The sequence below is a fragment of the Scyliorhinus canicula genome, chromosome 17 (genome assembly GCF_902713615.1).
Source record: "Scyliorhinus canicula chromosome 17, sScyCan1.1, whole genome shotgun sequence".
In the NCBI taxonomy this organism is placed as follows: domain Eukaryota; kingdom Metazoa; phylum Chordata; class Chondrichthyes; order Carcharhiniformes; family Scyliorhinidae; genus Scyliorhinus; species Scyliorhinus canicula.
Genome location: NC_052162.1, coordinates 61983854 through 62003475, shown reverse-complemented (window position 1 = coordinate 62003475; position 19622 = coordinate 61983854). Strand labels below are relative to the sequence as shown.

The window sequence follows — 19622 nt, the reverse complement described above, 5'->3', positions numbered from 1 at the left end:
TCACTACCCTCTTGCCAGCCAAACCACTGCACCATTTGAGGACCCAACCACTGTACTTTGTCCCAGCCCTGTCTTTGCGGCTACTAGATTGTCCAGCTCTTCCTGCCCCCCACTTTGCTGCTGAGTCACGGTATGCAGTCCATAGTAAACAGGTTCCTGCCACCAGATAGCGTGATGCCCGCTCAGTCACTGACAATTTATCACACTGGGAAATCAAGATTTCTGTTCCTGTCTAATTAAATCTCTCTCTCTCTCTCTCTCTCCCCCCCCCCCCCCCCCCCCCCCCCACCACCGCCCCCATCACCACTCATATTGTCTAATTCTCCAGTAAGCCTCATTAAATTCTGTCCTATGTCACTTCTAGAGTCCTGGTACGTATTCAATAACTTGCATTTCTATAGCACCTTTCAGGCAAGGAGATGGGTTGAAGTGTGTATACTTCAACGCAAGAAGCATCAGGACTAAGTGGGGGTGAACTTAAGGCATGGATTGGTACTTGGGATTACGATGTGGTGGCCATCACAGAAACTTGGATAGAAGAGGGGCAGAAATGTTTGTTGGAGGTCCCTGGTTATAGATGTTTCAATAAGATTAGGAAGGGTGGTAAAAGAGTTGGGGGGGTTGCATTATTAATTAGAGATAGTATAACAGCTGCAGAAAGGCAGTTTGAGGAGGATCTGCCCACTGAGGTAGTATGGGTTGAAGTCAGAAATAGGAAAGGAGCAGTCACCTTGTTGGGAGTTTCTATAGGCCCCCCAATAGCAGCAGAGAGGTGGAGGAACAGATTGGGAAACAGATTTTGGAAAGGTGCAGAAGTCACAGGGTAGTAGTCATGGGTGACTTCAACTTCCCAAACATTGAGTGGAAACTCTTTAGATCAAATAGTTTGGATGGGGTGGTGTTTGTGCAGTGTGTCCAGGAAGCTTTTCTAACACAGTATGTAGATTGTCCGACCAGAGGAGAGGCCATATTGGATTTGGTACTTGGTAATGAACCAGGGCAGGTGATAGATTTGTTAGTGGGGGAGCATTTTGGATGTAGTGGCCACAATACTGTGACTTTCACTTTAGTAATGGAGAGGGATAGATGCGTGCAACAGGGCAAGGTTTACAATTGGGGGAAGGGTAAATACAATGCTGTCAGACAAGAATTGAAGAGCATAAGTTGGGAACATAGGCTGTCAGGGGAGGACACAAGTGAAATGTGGAACTTGTTCAAGGAACAGGTTCTGCGTGTCTTTGATATGTATGTCCCTGTCAGGCAGGGAAGAGATGGTCGAGTGAGGGAACCATGGTTGACAAGAGAGGTTGAATGTCTTGTTAAGAGGAAGAAGGAGACTTATGTAAGGCTGAGGAAACAAGGTTCAGACGGCGCTGGAGGGATACAAGATAGCCAGGAGGGAACTGAAGAAAGGGATTAGGAGAGCTAAGAGAGGGCGTGAAAAATCTTTGGCAGGTAGGATAAAGGAAAACCCCAAGGCCTTTTACACATATGTGAGAAATATGCGAATGACTAGAGCGAGGGTAGGTCTGATCAAGGACAGTAGTGGGAGATTGTGTATTGAGTCTGAAGAGATAGGAGAGGTCTTGAACAAGTACTTTTCTTCAGTATTTACAAACAAGAGGGGCCATATTGTTGGAGAGGACAGTGTGAAACAGACTGGTAAGCTCGAGGAGATACTTGTTAGGAAGGAAGATGTGTTGGGCGTTTTGAAAAACTTGAGGATAGACAAGTCCCCCGGGCCTGACGGGATATATCCAAGGATTCTATGGGAAGCAAGAAATGAAATTTCAGAGCCGTTGGCAATGATCTTTTCGTCCTCGCTGTCAACAGGGGTGGTACCAGGGGATTGGAGAGTGGCGAATGTCGTGCCCCTGTTCAAAAAAGGGAATAGGGATAACCCTGGGAATTACAGGCCAGTTAGTCTTACTTCGGTGGTAGGCAAAGTAATGGAAAGGGTACTGAGGGATAGGATTTCTGAGCTTATGGAAAGACACTGCTTGATTAGGGATAGTCAGCACGGATTTGTGAGGGGTAGGTCTTGCCTTACAAGTCTTATTGACTTCTTTGAGGAGGTGACCAAGCATGTGGATGAAGGTAAAGCAGTGGATGTAGTGTACATGGATTTTAGTAAGGCATTTGATAAAGTTCCCCATGGTAGGCTTATGCAGAAAGTAAGGAGGCATGGGATAGTGGGAAATTTGGCCAGTTGGTTAATGAACTGGCTAACCGATAGAAGTCAGAGAGTGATGGTGGATGGCAAATATTCAGCCCGGAACCCAGTTACCAGTGGCGTACCGCGGGGATCAGTTTTGGGTCCTCTGCTGTTTGTGATTTTCATTAACGATTTGGATGAGGGAGTTGAAGGGTGGGTCAGTAAATTTGCAGATGATACGAAGATTGGTGGAGTTGTGGATAGTGAGGAGGGCTGTTGTCGGCTGCAAAGAGACATAGATAGGATGCAGAGCTGGGCTGAGAAGTGGCAGATGGAGTTTAACCCTGACAAGTGTGAGGTTGTCCATTTTGGAAGGACAAATATGAATGCGGAATACAGGGTTAACGGTAGGGTTCTTGGCAATGTAGAGGAGCAGAGAAATCTTGGGGTCTATGTTCATAGATCTTTGAAAGTTGCCACTCAAGTGGATAGAGCTGTGAAGAAGGCCTATGGTGTGCTAGCGTTCATTAGCAGAGGGATTGAATTTAAGAGCTGTGAGGTGATGATGCAGCTGTACAAAACCTTGGTCAGGCCACATTTGGAGTACTGTGTGCAGTTCTGGTCACCTCATTTTAGGAAGGATGTGGAAGCTTTGGAAAAGGTGCAAAGGAGATTTACCAGGATGTTGCCTGGAATGGAGAGTAGGTCTTACGAGGAAAGGTTGAGGGTGCTAGGCCTTTTCTCATTGGAACGGAGAAGGATGAGGGGCAACTTGATAGAGGTTTATAAGATGATCAGGGGAATAGATAGAGTAGACAGTCAGAGACTTTTTCCCCGGGTGGAACAAATCATTACAAGGGGGCATAAATTTAAAGTAAATGGTGGAAGATATAGGGGTGATGTCAGAGGTAGGTTCTTTACCCAGAGAGTAGTGGGGGCATGGAATGCACTGCCTGTGGAAGTAGTTGAATCGGAAACGTTAGGGACCCTCAAGCGGATATTGGATAGGTACATGGATTAGGGTAGAATAATGGAGTGTAGATTCATTTGTTCTTAAGGGCAGCATGGTAGCATTGTGGATAGCACAATTGCTTCACAGCTCCAGGGTCCCAGGTTCGATTTCGGCTTGGGTCACTGTCTGTGTGGAGTCTGCACATCCTCCCCATGTGTGCGTGGGTTTCCTCCGGGTGCTCTGGTTTCCTCCCACAGTCCAAAGATGTGCAGGTTGGGTGGATTGGCCATGATAAATTGCCCTTAGTGTCCAAAATTCTATGATCTATGATTAACCTAGGACAAAAGTTTGGCACAACATCGTGGGCCGAAGGGCCTGTTCTGTGCTGTATTTCTCTATCTTAACATCCCAAGGTGCTTCACACTTGTGTTATCAAACAGAACTTGTCACTGAGCCATCTAAGTAGATATTAAGACTGGTGGCCAAAAGCTCGCTCAAAGAAGTTTGTGAAAAGGGGAACAGAGAAATAGAGAGAAAGGTTTAGGGAGAGAATTCCAGAGCCTGGGGACTCCATGGCAGAAGCATGACCACCAATTAAAACTGGATGTTCATGAGGTTAGAGTCGGAGAAGCAAAGGTACTGGGAGGGTTGCAGTCCTGGAGCAGGCTACAGAGATGATGAGCAGCACAGCCATGGAGAGATTTAAACACAGATGGAAATGTTAAAATCAATACCTTACTTGTTCAAAGAGAGCCAATATAGATCAGTGAGCATGGATTGATGGGTGTACAGGACTTGGTGCAAGTTAGGATATGGCCAAGGGAATATTGTGTGAGTTTAGGTTTATGGAGGGAGGAAGTTCACAAATGTGTGTATTACAGTATGGAAGCCCTGATCTACATTTTCATACTAAAATACCATAGTATTTCAGTCCTGCTGTATATACTTAAAGTATATACAACTAATATGGGGAGGATTACACTTGTGGTGCATGTACCCATGGTCTAAACATGTCATGCGTGTGTATGTTCATACTTTGTTTAGTATTAATAACTGCTTTCACTGGAACACAAGTTGAGGGACGACCTGATAGAGGTTTACAAAATTATGAGTGGAATGGATAGAGTGGATAGTCAGATGCTTTTTCCAGGGTGGAAATGTCAATTACTAAGGGACATAGGTTGAAGGTGCAAGGCGAAAAGTTTAGAGGGGATGCGCAAGGCAATTGTTTTTACACAGAGGGTGGTGAGTGCCTGAAACACGCTACTGGGGGAGGTGGTGGACGCAGATACGATTGTGGCGTTTAAAAGACATCTTGACGAATACAGGAATAGGATGGGAATAGAGGGGTACGGACACTGGAAGTGCAGAAGGTTTTAGTTTAGACAGGAATCATGGTTGGCAAGGGCCTGTTCCTGTGCTGTACTGTTTTTTTGTACTTTATAGTCTTGTTACATGCATTCCTATTCAGTGCAACATTATTGGTCCAGAAATGGCCCCCATAGTGGTGAATTCTGAGAGATTCACTGCTTTTGAGAGCCAGAATGGAACCGTAACTTCGGGGCAGCTATTTATGCTCCAATCCAAAAGTTGCAGGTTGCCTAAAAGGCTCCACATTGATGGTCCTGCTGGGACCTGTCAGCTTGTAACCCTGGGTTGGTTGGTCAATACCTACTTCAACATTTGTGATGATTTATTTAGGGTTGATCCAAGCAGGTGTAAAACTTGCTCAGGAGTGCAGCCCTTTAAATCAGGAGGAGTGTAAAAAGATTCCCACAGCCCGGCCACCTACACCTTGAGTTGCTGCCAGTTTCAAACTGACATACGAAAAGTAGAAATGACAGGAATTACCAGAGATCTTTGTGGGCAGCTCCTTTCAAGGTCAATGGTGAGTGCTGTCACATTTTTGCTGACTGCAAAATCCAGTGCAAATCCATAGCCTATATATATAATATATATTTGAAATACAGTATTGCAGTCCTTGGTAAATATTGTATCCAGTAATATTATAGATACCAGTGTGTATATTCTAATTTTGTAATCTAGTACAGTTATTTGTTCATGATATGCCTGGATTACAGTCTTCTTTGTGTGCTCATGGTGCACTTTACAATATTGAAGTGCTTTTGGGTTGCATTACAGAATTAGGGGGTGCAGAATTTGGTTGTGTGTTGCCCATACTTCTGGCACTATGGGTTCCATTTAAGTCCAAAATGGAGGCCATGCTTGTGCACATTTCCGGTGCTGGCTGGGAGTGGTGCCATTTTGGTAAGGGCATTAGCAGTGTGCCAAGTAAGCAGATTTTGACGGCAGCCAGCCTGTGACGCTCGTTTGATGCCAGAAGGGTCATTTTCAACTTTAAAGCTCCAAGGGCTATCACTGGCCACTTAACTCATGATTCTAACACTCAAACTGCACGCATGTGGCTAGTATGCAAATAATAAAGCGATGCCAACACACAAAATGTCATCAGGGGATCATTGATGTGCTTAACGACACATGGCCGATGAAACTTAACTCAAAGGAGTACAAAGTCAAACATTTTGCAAAATAATCAAAGGGAACATGACAGAAACCCTTTTTTACACAGTAAGCGGTTATCATTTGGACTGCGTTGCCTAAAAAGATAGTGGAAGCAGAATCAATTGAGACTTTCAAAAGGGAATCCAATAAGCACATGGAAGGAAAAATGTTGCCTGGTCTATGGGATATGGACAGGGGAGTGGGACTAGTTATTTTGCTCTTGTTGAGAGCTGGCATGGGCTCACAAGCTAAATGACTTTCTTCTGTGTTGTAACTATTCAATAGGTATTGGATTCTAATGTTTCCACTGGGCAGCTCTGAAGGACTCACTAGAGTGAAGTCACAGCGACTGCTGTAGTGATCTGCATATCTGTATATACACAACGGGTTAAAGTATAGTCATTACAGCTAAGTAATCACTAGGTGGCAGCACTAACAAGGGCTATATAGGACAGACTCAATCCGTGTTCCCGCCTCTTTGTGTGTACTGTGACTAGTGACCAGAGGGAGTTCAGAGTGCAAATGTAGTTAATCATAGTTATTCATAGAATTTACAGTGCAGGAGGAGGCCATTCAGCCCATCGAGTCTGCACCAGCTCTTGGAAAGAGCACCCTACCCAAGCCCACCCCTCCACCCTATCCCCATAATCCAGTAATCCCACTCAACACTAAGGGCAATTTTGGACACTAAGGGCAATTTAGCATGGCCAATCCACCTAACCTGCACATCTTTGGACTGTGGGAGGAAACTGGAGCACCCGGAGGAAACCCACGCAGACACGGGGAGAACATGCAGACTCCGCACAGACAGTGATCCAAGCCGGGAATTGAACTTGGGACCCTGGAGCTGTGAAGCATTTGTGCTAACCACTACGTTACCGTGCCGCCCACAAATTATGCCTATTCAATCTTGTTTATTTAATACCTAGTAAAAGTATTGGAGAAAACAAACTCACGGTTTATTTGTTTAAGTTCCTCAATAAATTATTTGCTTTCATTGGAAGACTACAAGTGTTAGTTAACATTGGGTTTAAGAGCATCTTGGTAAAAAACAAATGAGTAACATATATTACAGCAAGTAATATAACAACTGCCTTTGACATCAAGGCACCACTTTCTCGAGTGTGGTATCAAGGAACCTGAGGAAAACTGAAGTCATTGGGAATCAGAGGAAAATTCTTTGTTGGTTGAATTCATGCCTCACACAAAAGCAGATTGCTGTAGATCAATCATCTCAGTTCTATCTTCAGCCTGTTCATCAATGACCTTCCTTCCAATAAGGTTGAAGTGAGGATGTTCATTGATGACTGCACCATTCACGACTCCTCAGACATTGAAGCAGTCCATGTCCAAATGCAGGAAGATCTGTGCTTTATACACGCAGACAAGTGGCGAGCAGCATTCAGACCACAGAAGTGCCAGGAAACCACCAACTCCAATTGTCCCTTGACATTCAATATGAAAAATGAAAATCGTTTATTGTCACGAGTAGGCTTCAATGAAGTTACTGTGAAAAGCCCCTAGTCGCCACATTCCGGCAACTGTCCGGGGAGGCTGGTACGGGAATCGAACCGTGCTGCTGGCCTGCTTGGTCTGCTTTAAAAGCCAGCGATTTAGCTCAGTGAGCTAAACCAGACCCTCTACTAACTGTGGACCCGCATTCTCCCCGTGTCTGCGTGTGACTCACCTCCACATCCCAAAGATGTGCAGATTAGGTGCATTGAACACACTAAAGTGCCCCTTAATTGGAAAAAAAAATAATTGGGTACTCTAAATATATTTTAAAAATCAAACTGTAGGCCCAGTGGGGAGTCAGTGGAAACCAGCTCCTGGAGATCCTCTTTGATGCCCCCACCCCACGACACAAATGTTAAGGTGTTAAAAAATCCGGTGAGATGCTCAAAAGATTTAACTCTTGTCAGAGAAACGGAGGGCCCATCTCTGATTTTATTACAAATCTCAAGTTAATACCACAAGGCTGTAATTATGCTGTTTTCAGAGACACTGTGATAATGCATCAATTAATTTCTGGACTATCTGATAAAAATTTGAGGGAAGGACTTTTACAAAATAAGTATCTAACTCTAGAAATCGCTATACAAAAATACCTTGCTTATGAACAAAAACAAAATCAGTACTTTGAGTCTCTACAAACACAGAATCATCATTTAGAAAACAAAATCGGTAAAAATGGCGTGAACACTCACCACGAAGCGGAGGCAGGGTTGAGTCGGAGAAAGATGGAGGTTCTGAGCGGCAGCCATCTTGGGAAAGGAACTGCATATGCTCAGTTGCGAAAAGAAGGCACAGTACAGGAAACTCGGTGTGCGCATGGGCAATCGAGTCCTACGCATGATGTCACGAGTGTCATGACGTCAGAGGACCAGGACCACGCCCACTTAAAAGGGAAATGCACGAAAATGAACAAAAAGAAATTTAAAGCTGCAAAACCCAATTTTCTTGCCTCAAAAGACAGAACAATGCCCGAACTTACACCAGCAGTTGAAAATAACTTTCACAACACCCTGGAACAAGCAGTTAGCACCGTCCTGGAAGATGATATGGTCCTTGTAGACTATGATTCAGACGAAGATTTAATCTTGGAAGATGGCTACCCTCGGGCCAAATCCGAACCGCAACTAGAGGTGTTGTACCGTGAAGACCCCAACGATGAGTTCTTCGGAATGGGGAAATCTTCAGCCCAGCATAGATGACATCCCGACTCTTGTGTGCAGGATTATGCTGCGGCCTGACGCCAAGAAACAGAGAGTGGTCCACGCACCATGGAGGGTCCCAGCCTCCACACAAGAAGATGATTTGTTCATTGAACATGAAGAGAACGATCACAACTGCGAAACAAAAAGCGATGATTTGTCCAATGAACAATACACACAATACTGCTCAGACATGGCTTAGTTATTAGGAGATCCTGATCACAGCGACAGCAACACAGTTGAAAAGCTCAAAACGACTCTTCTCATGTTAGATGAATCCAATACCATGGTGCCATGGCAGATCGTTGGTGCATTGGATGACAGTAATACCCAAGACGAAGACGACACCATACAGAGCACAGAATGACTCCGTTGAGAGAGCACAGATTGACTCTACAGCGAGAACACTGCACGACTCCACAAAGAGAGCGATGACAGATTCCACAGAGAGAGCGATGACAGACTCCACAGAGAGAGCAATGACAGACTCCACAGAGAGAGCGATGACAAACTCCACAGAGAGAGCGATGAAGGATTCCACAGAGAGAGCGATGAAGGGCTCCACAAAGAGAGCAATGCAAGCCTCCACAAAGAGAGTGAAGCAAGCCTACACAGACAGCTTGGTGACAGACTCAAAAATGGAAGCAAGCAAATACTCCATAGTGAAAGCCATGCATGTACAAGACCATGAAGATCTATCAAAGCTTATTTGAGCCACCAGAAGAAGACACTGAATGTCTACCCACTGTATGTGAGACAAGTGATGAAGAAATCACAATTCCCATACAGGATGTGCAGGATCACAGTGAGACTGACATATCTCAGCTCATCTGCACAGAAGCACTCAATAATCAGAGGACAGCCACCCATGAGTCCAGAGAGACCATGTCAATTGAAATCTTGAAGATTTTGACTCCAGAACAGGAGCACCAAGAGTCCAGAGAGCCCATGTCAATAGAAATCCTGAAGATTTTGACTCCAGAAGAGGAGCACCAAGAGTCCAGAGAGACCACGTCAATAGAAATCTTGAAGATTTTGACTCCAGAAAAGGAGCACTACGACCCAAAAACAAAATGAAATCGTGAAGATTTTGACTCCAGAAAAGGAGCACAAAGAGATCAGAGATGATTCAAATGAACCTGAAATGACTCCAGAAGAGGAGCACCAAGAAATCAATGAGGATTCAAGTGAACCATAAATGACTCTAGAAGAGGAGTCCCAAGTAAGCAAAGAAGAGGAATCGAATCCACCACAAATGACTGATGTCACCAACATCAATGCAACATCAGATCATTCTCACAATTCTCTAGAAGATACGCTCAATGTAGCAGATACCACAAAGGACACTGACACCAATAACTGTGACAATGACTCAAATGATCCACATGGCACACTCATTGAGCGCAGCAAGAACAACAAAAACCACAAGAAGCACAGCAGAAACAAGAACAACAGCAACAACAAAAACAACATGCAGCGCAACAAGAATGACAAAAGCAACAAGAAGCATCCTAGAAACAGCAAGCATGACAAGAAAAAGAACAAGAATAAAAACAAAAACAACGAAAACAGAATCAACAAGCGTGATAAAAAGAACAACAAGAACGACAACAACAGGAACGCCAATGAAAACAACCAAGACAGAAATGACGAAAACAACAAGAACGACAACGAAAACAACAAAGACAGAAACAACAACAATGAAACAACGACCTGTACAACATGGTACAACTCTGCACGTGAAGGACAATGCCACAGCACACTGCAAAACAAAGACAAGACTACAAACATGCCATGGCATGATAAAGAATCTCACAAATTCACATCTGCTCCAGAACAAACAAGCAAAACAGCTTTCACGAACGATGACATACAGAATCAATACCACAAACACAGGAAAAGGGGGGGGGGGGGGGGGAGTAGTGATCTGTACATCTCTACATACATCTGCACATACACATACAGGGACTACAAACAGATGTAATAGCCACAGCATCACTAGAGGGCAGCATCAGAGACGGGTATAAAGGGTCCAGCCCAAGGGAGGATCCGCCTCTTTCAGAAGCACAGGGCTAGTGAGCAGCAGCAGACAGAGACAGCTCAGCATAGGCAGCTTACCTTAGCTTCACTGGTCATACCTCGTGACTGTATTATATCTAGTTAAGCTCTGGAAACAGAACGAACCCATTGAATAAAGTATTTGTGTTAACTGGAAGTCTACAATCGTTATTCAGATTTAGAGAATAACATAGGATAGGGCAAGCCCTTAATCCTTCTCCTAGCTTGCTCCAAAAACCAAGTCAAGTTCAGATCGAATCCAATTCACGTTCTCCACGAAAAAGACATACTAGATCCAAGCTGTCAAGAACAGGCCGTACACCTGATCTCACGTTGGATTCCACGCTTGATCTTTGCCAATACTCTAATTTTGCCTCCGAGTGTATGTGTAATACTGGTGTGACGGTGGACACACCGGTGTACAGTGTTCTGATGTAGTACTTGCAGCAAATTACATTCAGGATTGTTGAGATGGCTGTGCACCAAGTGAAAATACGCATGTTGGGCTGCAGGGAACTTCAGCGCAGGAAGAGGATGCTGTTCACCAGCTGCCAAATTGGATGCTGAGGGACCTATTTGCATCCGAAAAACGAGCGCACACCAAAAAAACCCGAGCCCATTATACCAAGTGGTTGGATGTAGATGGGATGGGAGGAGACTCATGTGGAGGAACAATGTCTGCAGACACACACACGCACACACTGCTTTGTTTATTGTAATTCTACATAATTAATTCAAAGAGAAAAGTGTGATGGCTCATTTATTTATAGGAATGAATGTGGATTGGGCACATCATGGATTGGATTTGGTGCTTTAAGGGGGCAGTGCTGGTGGGTGGGTGAGTAGAAAATCCATATATTGTTCACTGTTCAGCTGACTGGTCAATAATATTGTCTTTTTCAGCAACATTTTCAGGAATGGAGGTGTTTCTTTTTCTCCTTCTTGCCTTTTTAACTTTTTCGTTTCCTTGTTTCTTTTTATCTCTCTCGTTCTTTCTTTTCCTCTCTTTCCTCTGTAGCAGCACTGATTGTTCTCGCTAAACAACACAAAACAACATGGAAAGAATAATGGGAGATAAGAATGAATTATTAATTTATTCGGAACCAAAAATAGGTTTCAAATGTGTGTCAAGATAATGGTAATAAATTAATAATGTACAGCACAGGAAACGGCCAAGATGAGACAAGAAAGGTGGTGATACATTCATCAAAGCAAGTTTTAAATAGTGCTAACAAATAAGAGCTAACACTGCAGTGAAGTAAATTCCAATACTTTGCTGCTGACTACAGCCACTAATTGTGGTACATTTCCTGAAGGTGATGGCTTCCCAAAAGATTTGCAGGTCAAAGTGGTATTGTGGCAGACCGCCAGGTGTACCAGTCTCTGATTCAGAAAACAAATAAACGTGGAGCAGCTCATTAAGCTTTTGAATAAATGATCAATGTTGGCAAAGAGGCGAGTTACTCGATGGTTAATTGTGGACTTGCTCTTTAATGCCTTGAACCAAATGTTTATTCTGAACCAGTTACATTGGCACTGACATTCATGGAATGAGAAAATGCTAACAGCTGGAAGGAGACCATTTGGACCATCTCTGTACTGGCCCACTGAAGGTGTAATTCATCTCGAGCCACTCTCCTGTCTTGTCCCCATAGCTTTGCACATTATTTATTTTCAGATAGTGATCTAATTCCTGGCTGAAAGCTTAAAGTGACCCTGCTTCCATCACATTTTCAGGAAGTGCATTCCAGACCCTAACCACTCGTTGTGTGACCCTGCCACCACCACACTCTCAGGTAGTACATTCCAGATGCTAACCACTCACTGTCTGACCCTGCCTCCACCACACTCTCAGACAGTACATTCCAGATCCCAGCCACTCGCTGTGTGACCCCGCCTCCACCACACTCTCAGACAGTACATTCCAGATCCTAACCACTCACAATGTGACCCTGCCTCCACCACACTCTCAGACAGTACATTCCAGATCCTAACCACTCACTGTCTGACCCTGCCTCCACCACACTCTCAGTCTGTGCATTCCAGATACTAACCACTCGCTGTCTGACCCTGCCTCCACCACACTCTCAGTCTGTGCATTCCAGATACTAACCACTCGCTGTGTGACCCTGCCTCCACCACACTCTCAGACAGTGTATTCCAGATCCTAACCACCCCCTGTGTCACCCTGGCACCACCACACTCTCAGACAGTACATTCCAGATCCTAACCACTCGCTGTGTGACCCTGCCTCCACCACACTCTCAGGTGGTACATTCCAGACCCTAACCACTCACTGTCTGACCCTGCCTCCACCACACTCTCAGACAGTACATTCCAGACCCTAACCACCCCCTGTGTCACCCTGCCTCCACCACACTCTCAGTCTGTGCATTCCAGATACTAACCACACTCTCAGACAGTACATTCCAGATCCTAACCACTCACTGTCTGACCCTGCCTCCACCACACTCTCAGACAGTACATTCCAGACCCTAACCACGCGCTGTGTGACCCTGCCTCCACCACACTCTCAGACAGTACATTCCAGATCCCAGCCACTCGCTGTGTGACCCTGCCTCCACCACACTATCCGACAGTACATTCCAGATCCTAACCACTCACAATGTGACCCTGCCTCCTCCACACTCTCAGTCTGTGCATTCCAGATACTAACCACACTCTCAGACAGTACATTCCAGATACTAACCACTCGCTGTGTGACCCTGCCTCCTCCACACTCTCAGTCTGTGCATTCCAGATACTAACCACACTCTCAGACAGTACATTCCAGATGCTAACCACTCACTGTGTGACCCTGCCTCCACCACACTCTCAGACAGTACATTCCAGATGCTAACCACTCACTGTGTGACCCTGCCTCCACCACACTCTCAGACAGTACATTCCAGACCCTAACCACCCCCTGTGTCACCCTGCCTCCACCACACTCTCAGTCTGTGCATTCCAGATACTAACCACACTCTCAGGTAGTACATTCCAGATGCTAACCACTCACTGTCTGACCCTGCCTCCACCACACTCTCAGTCTGTGCATTCCAGATACTAACCACACTCTCAGACAGTACATTCCAGATGCTAACCACTCACTGTGTGACCCTGCCTCCACCACACTCTCAGTCTGTGCATTCCAGATGCTAACCACTCACTGTATGACCCTGCCTCCACCACACTCTCAGACAGTACATTCCAGATGCTAACCACTCACTGTATGACCCTGCCTCCACCACACTCTCAGTCTGTGCATTCCAGATGCTAACCACTCACTGTGTGACCCTGCCTCCACCACACTCTCAGTCTGTGCATTCCAGATGCTAACCACTCGCTGTGTGACCCTGCCTCCACCACACTCTCAGACAGTACATTCCAGATGCTAACCACTCGCTGTGTGACCCTGCCTCCACCACACTCTCAGACAGTACATTCCAGATCCTAACCACTCACAATGTGACCCTGCCTCCACCACACTCTCAGACAGTACATTCCAGACCCTAACCACTCACTGTCTGACCCTGCCTCCACCACACTCTCAGGTGGTACATTCCAGACCCTAACCACTCGCTGTGTGACCCTGCCTCCACCACACTCTCAGACAGTACATTCCAGACCCTAACCACTCACTGTGTGACCCTGCCACCACCACACTCTCAGACAGTACATTCCAAATGCTAACCACTCGCTGTGTGACCCTGCCTCCACCACACTCTCAGGTGGTACATTCCAGACCCTAACCACTCACTGTGTGACCCTGCCACCACCACACTCTCAGACAGTACATTCCAAATGCTAACCACTCGCTGTGTGACCCTGCCTCCACCACACTCTCAGTCTGTGCATTCCAGATGCTAACCACTCGCTGTGTGACCCTGCCTCCACCACACTCTCAGACAGTACATTCCAGACCCTAACCACCCCCTGTGTGACCCTGCCTCCACCACACTCTCAGACAGTACATTCCAGACCCTAACCACTCGCTGTGTCATCCTGCCTCCTCCACACTCTCAAGTGATGCATTCCAGATCCCAGCCACTCACTCCTTGAAAGCGTTTTTCCTCATTTCGGCATTGCTTCTTTTGTCAATTATCTTAAATTGATGCCTGCTTGTTCCCAATCCTTCCCCTAGTGGGAACAATTTTTGTCCCACATCCCGGAGATCCTGGAATCTTTGTTGTAAATCTGATCTGCAAACAGGGGTTGTTTAGCACAGGGCTAATTCGCTGGCTTTGAAAGCAGACCAAGCAGGCCAGCAGCACGGTTCGATTCCCGTAACAGCCTCCCCGAACAGGCTCCGGAATGTGGCGACTAGGGGCTTTTGACAGTAACTTCATTTGAAGCCTACTTGTGACAATAAGCGATTTTCATTTCATTTCATTTTTATTTCATTTCTATGATGCTGTCACATCCTTCCTAAAGTATGGTGCCCAGAACTGGATGCAATAGTTCCATTGAGGCCGAATCAATACTTTTTACAGGTCTTTTGTACTCTATGCCCCTATTAATACCAGGATGCCATATTCTTTATTAAACATTCTCTCAATCTAATCTACCATCTTCAATGATTTCTGCACTAATGCACCTAGGTGCCTTTGCTTCTGCACCTCCTTTAGGATTGTACTCTTTGTTTTATATTGTCTCTCTACATCTTTCTACCGAAGTGAACTGCTTCACCCTTCCCTGCATTCAATTTCGTCAGCCTTTTGGCCACCCATTCTACCACCTGTCCATGTCCTTTTGAAGTTCTACAATATCCTCCTCATGGTTACAATAATCCTAAATTTCATATTATTCACAAATTTTGAAGTTGTGCCCTATACCCCAAGGCCAAGATCATTAATATCTATGAGGAAGAGCAGCGGACCTAACACCGATCCCTGGGGAATTCCATCATAAATCTTCCTCCAGACCGAAACAAACAACCGTTCACCTCTTTGTTTTATGTCACTCAGCCAATTTGGTATCCACTTTGCTATTGTCCATTTTATTCCATGAGCTCTATATTTTGTCACAAGTCTGTTGAGCGGCACTGTATCGAATGTCTTTTGGATGTCCCTGTGCACCACATCAGCAACATGGCCCTCAGCAACTTTCTCTGTTACCTCATCCAACAACCCAAGCAAGTTAGTTAAACATGATTTTCCCTGAGCAAATCTGCACTAAATTAACACATATTTGCCAAAGCGACAATTAATTTTGTACTAAATTATTGTAAATGTTGTAAAAGATGTATTTATGAGAACTTTTCAAAAACTGCATGAAACCTGCTTGTCTGTAATTAGGACTGCGGACGTGATCTATCGACCTCGTCACATCCCACTCGGCCAGTAAATCTCACGAGTGGACTCCCACGAGACATCACGATCTCGATACCGCTCATTGAGGGCGGAATCCAGATTTGCATGATCAAGTGAGCAGTCAGTCTTACTTGAATATGTCTACGGTGGAACAACCCAGCCCTTGCATCTAACAGCCTCGCCTCGGAGATGCTAAATGGTCACCGTTTTGCACTGGTTTCCACAAATGTGGGCCATGCGTACTGGCACTTTGGGGGGGTCTTCCTGGCAATCAGTGGCCCCTGGATATCTGGGCAGGATGGTATCCTGGCAGTGGCACCCAGGCACTCGAGCAGTGCCTTCCACGTGCCACCCGGGCACCCATGTGGCACAGGCGCTGCCAGGCTGGCAGTGCTAAGGTGCCCAACTGGCATCTTGTCCGAGCCAGGGATTGGGTCCGGGGGTGCCCTGCCCTTATGAGATGGGGTGCGGGCAGCCCGAGGGTGCTATGTCTTTTCGTCCGACGTCATTTCGTCCAACGACACTTCGTCCACGTCTTTTGGTCCAACGTCTTTTTGTCCGCCCGTCTTTTGGTCCAACGTCACTTCGTCCAATTATCCAATTACAAATAGTTTAATTTAGTTTTTCAATGTTACTGCTCAAGGATCCTCTCCACCTATTTTGCCTCTTGAGGTTGAGTTCTGCATTTGTGCTGCTTGATCTCCAGACATTATTAAAATAAGCTGCAGGATATTCACCCATGTATGCTCCAGCGTGATGAGAGCCATTGTATCTGATGGAATATTTGATCATTTCAGACCTGTAATGTCAGAACCCACTGCCAACCAGAGGTTTTAATCACGCGACGAAAATCGAGTTTAAACCTGCTTCTTTCAGAACTGCACTCATTGTCTAAATCCAATTAGACTCCCTGTCTGTCGGAATTGTAGAATATCAAATCATCTTGTCCTCTCCCCATTATTCTCTCTCGGGTACAGTTCTGGAAATCTAACTTTTAGGGAATTTCGGGAATTTACAATTTACATCAATTTTAAGTAATTTCGGGAATTTTAAGTAATTAGTAAACTTTTAGATTTTTTAACTGCATTTTTAGATTTTTTAACTTTTTAACTGCATTTTTCAACTTGCATTTTACTTGCATTTTATCAATTACTTGAATTTTAGCAATTAAATTCACTTGCTGTATTGTACTTGCATTTTATCAATTAAATGGTTTTATACGGAGTTAATTTGTAATTGGATAATTGGACGAAGTGACGTTGGACCAAAAGACGGGCGGACAAAAAGACGTTGGACCAAAAGACGTGGACGAAGTGTCGTTGGACGAAGTGACGTCGGACGAAAAGACGCGACACGAGCCCGAGGACCCCCTAAATGGTAAATTGTGGCATTGGGGGGTCTGGAAGCCTAGAGATTGGGGCAGTATTGTGGGACAGGTTAATTACTCTGCCTGGTATGTATGACTCATAGATTTATCACTGCTGCCTCACAACACCAAGGACTTGGGTTCAATTCCAGCCTTGGATGACTGTATATGTGGAGTTTACATGTTCTTCCCTTGTCTGCATGGGTTTCCTCCAGGTGCTCCGGTTCCCTCCTGCAGTCCAAAGATGTGCAGGTTAGGTGGACTGGCCACATTAAATTGCCCCTTAGTGTCCGACGATGTCACGGTTAACTGGGGTTACAGGCTTGCACGGATAGATTGGGGGCGTGGGCCTGGATTGGATGCTCTTTCAGAGAGTAGGCGCAGACTGGATAGGCCGAATGGCCTCCTTTTGCACTGTAGGAGTTTTATGGTTCTATTCTTGCTTGTGGTACTCAAGCAATCTAGGTTTGCAAAGCATTTTGAACACAAGAAAGGGGAGTAATTTTCCAAATTGCCAAATGATAGAACTAATCACACCTAGAGATTAGGTATCACACTCAGAACTGGAGAAGGGGCAGTTCTTAATTATCTGAATTCCTAATGGCTCCAGCAATATATAATAGATAACCTGATGACTTATTCATCAGACTTGCCTATGGGTTTTCCCAGGTTCGTCCCTAGTCCCACGTGCTTTCATTCTGGTTCCCTATTTCTACTGATGCATCTTGAGTTGGGTAGAATGGGGAGTCCAAGGTAAATTATTCACTAGCAAATGAAATAACAATTATTTATTTAACACTCTGGGAAATTAAGAACGTTAATATGTTTACCAGCGCACAGTAAAAATGGGAATGAATGAATGGGATTTTTGTGCTGTTACAGCAGTGATAATCATGTACACTAATTGTTTGGCACCATTTGTTGACAGTGTGGGAACTGACTGTAATGAGTCTACAATGGCCCTCAGGTATATCACATCACCTCCAAGAGGTCCTATTCTCACTCTCTTAGAGTAACAGAGCAAAGGATCAATTTTAACCTGTTAGAAAATGGGTGGGCAGGCGAAGTGGGAAATACATAAAATGCAAACCATTTGACTTCTAGCCCAATCTCACTGCAATCACATTGGCAGTCATTTTAACTCTTGACTTAATTTAGCTGAATGACATACATGCCAGATGGTGGCTGCCTCTTGTGAAGGCATGAAAATCAGCAGATAGAACCCCATCACTATATTAACCATCAGATGAGCCTGACACCTAGCGAGGAAGTCTATTCGCCAAGTCACTATGGTTGAGTCACATTCCTGATATGACTCAAGAGCACTACACCAGGAATCTGTACTTCATCAGACAGGCTGCTATTGACCTATGCAACCTCTTACAATAGAACCCGTTCTCTGACCATTGTAGATCCACTGCCCTTCCTGTTTTTCCCCGGGGGCTCCTTCCAGGCTGCTCGCAATCTGAAGTTAGCTCAAAGTCACCAATGCCCTATTTGCCTGGGCCAATCAATATATCATCCTGCCCCTGAAGAGAACACTCAGAACAAGGATTTGTAGCAGTTGCTGGCTTCCTTTATATTCCTACCAGAACAGACTACATTCATGGAGACATAAAGGTCAGTTAGTAGCTACTCTGAGAGGAAAGGTTTTCATTCTGTTAACATCAAACTAATATGCATTCGCTGCAGAAGAATCATACAAATTTCTATCAGTATTAGAACAGTTGCCATGATGACTTCATTCTTCAACGCTCATTCATTCTCCTTCACTTCTCCCTTTCAACAACATCTGGAGATGACTCCTTGAGGATAAGAGTTGACTCGTGCACACCTGGCTGATGGCATGCTGTTGTAATCCCACCATACCTCAACAGCTCAGGTACAATAGCAGCCATTGGCTATCAGGCCCATCATAGAACGCACTGTTGGACTATTGAAGCAAAGGTTCAGACGCCTTATTCGGACAGGGACTCAGAGCAATACGGATACATTCACATCATCTCAGCTTGTTGTATGTTGCACAACCTGGCAACGTGAAATAGCTTGCAATTGGGGGAAGCCAAGATACCTTTTCCATTCCATTAACTATGTTAAATAGCTCTATAAGATTATGATACTGGGTGCTCCTCTCTGGTATTAATCCCTTCCCTTGTGTTGTCAACCATATTATCCCGCAGTGAGGCAAGATTTCATGATTGACTAGTGAAATAAGAAAGGTCTAGGGCTTCTGCTTGTGTTTATGTGACAAGTTCATACTTGTCATCATTTTATAAACTGAAGTTAAATCCACTAAATTCCTGCTCTTGAACTATTTTTATGTTCCGTTATACTTCGTTCTCTCCTCGCAAAATGAAATTGATACAACACTCATCTAACATGCCTAGTACTCATGTCAGGCTGATGCCAGATTAAATTAAAAAAATAAATAAATTTAGACTACCCAATTCTGGCTAATCCACCTAATTTACACATCTATGGGTTGTGGGGGTGAAACCCACGCAAACACGGGGAGAATGTGCAAACTCCACACGGACAGTGA

The 19622-nt window shown here is 44.9% G+C and overlaps 1 protein-coding gene across 2 annotated transcripts in view; it reads right to left on the bottom strand.

The window, feature by feature from the left end:
* Positions 1-11162: 11162 nt before the first annotated feature.
* The window catches only part of LOC119952087 (chromatin assembly factor 1 subunit A-like), a 120952-nt gene continuing 112492 nt past the window's right edge, over positions 11163-19622 (bottom strand). For both annotated transcript variants that reach the window (XM_038775636.1, XM_038775635.1), the window contains exon 4: positions 11163-11438. In XM_038775636.1, coding sequence (XP_038631564.1) covers positions 11265-11438 — 174 coding nt within the window. In that variant the 3' untranslated portion in view covers positions 11163-11264. The remainder of the gene's footprint in view (positions 11439-19622) is intronic.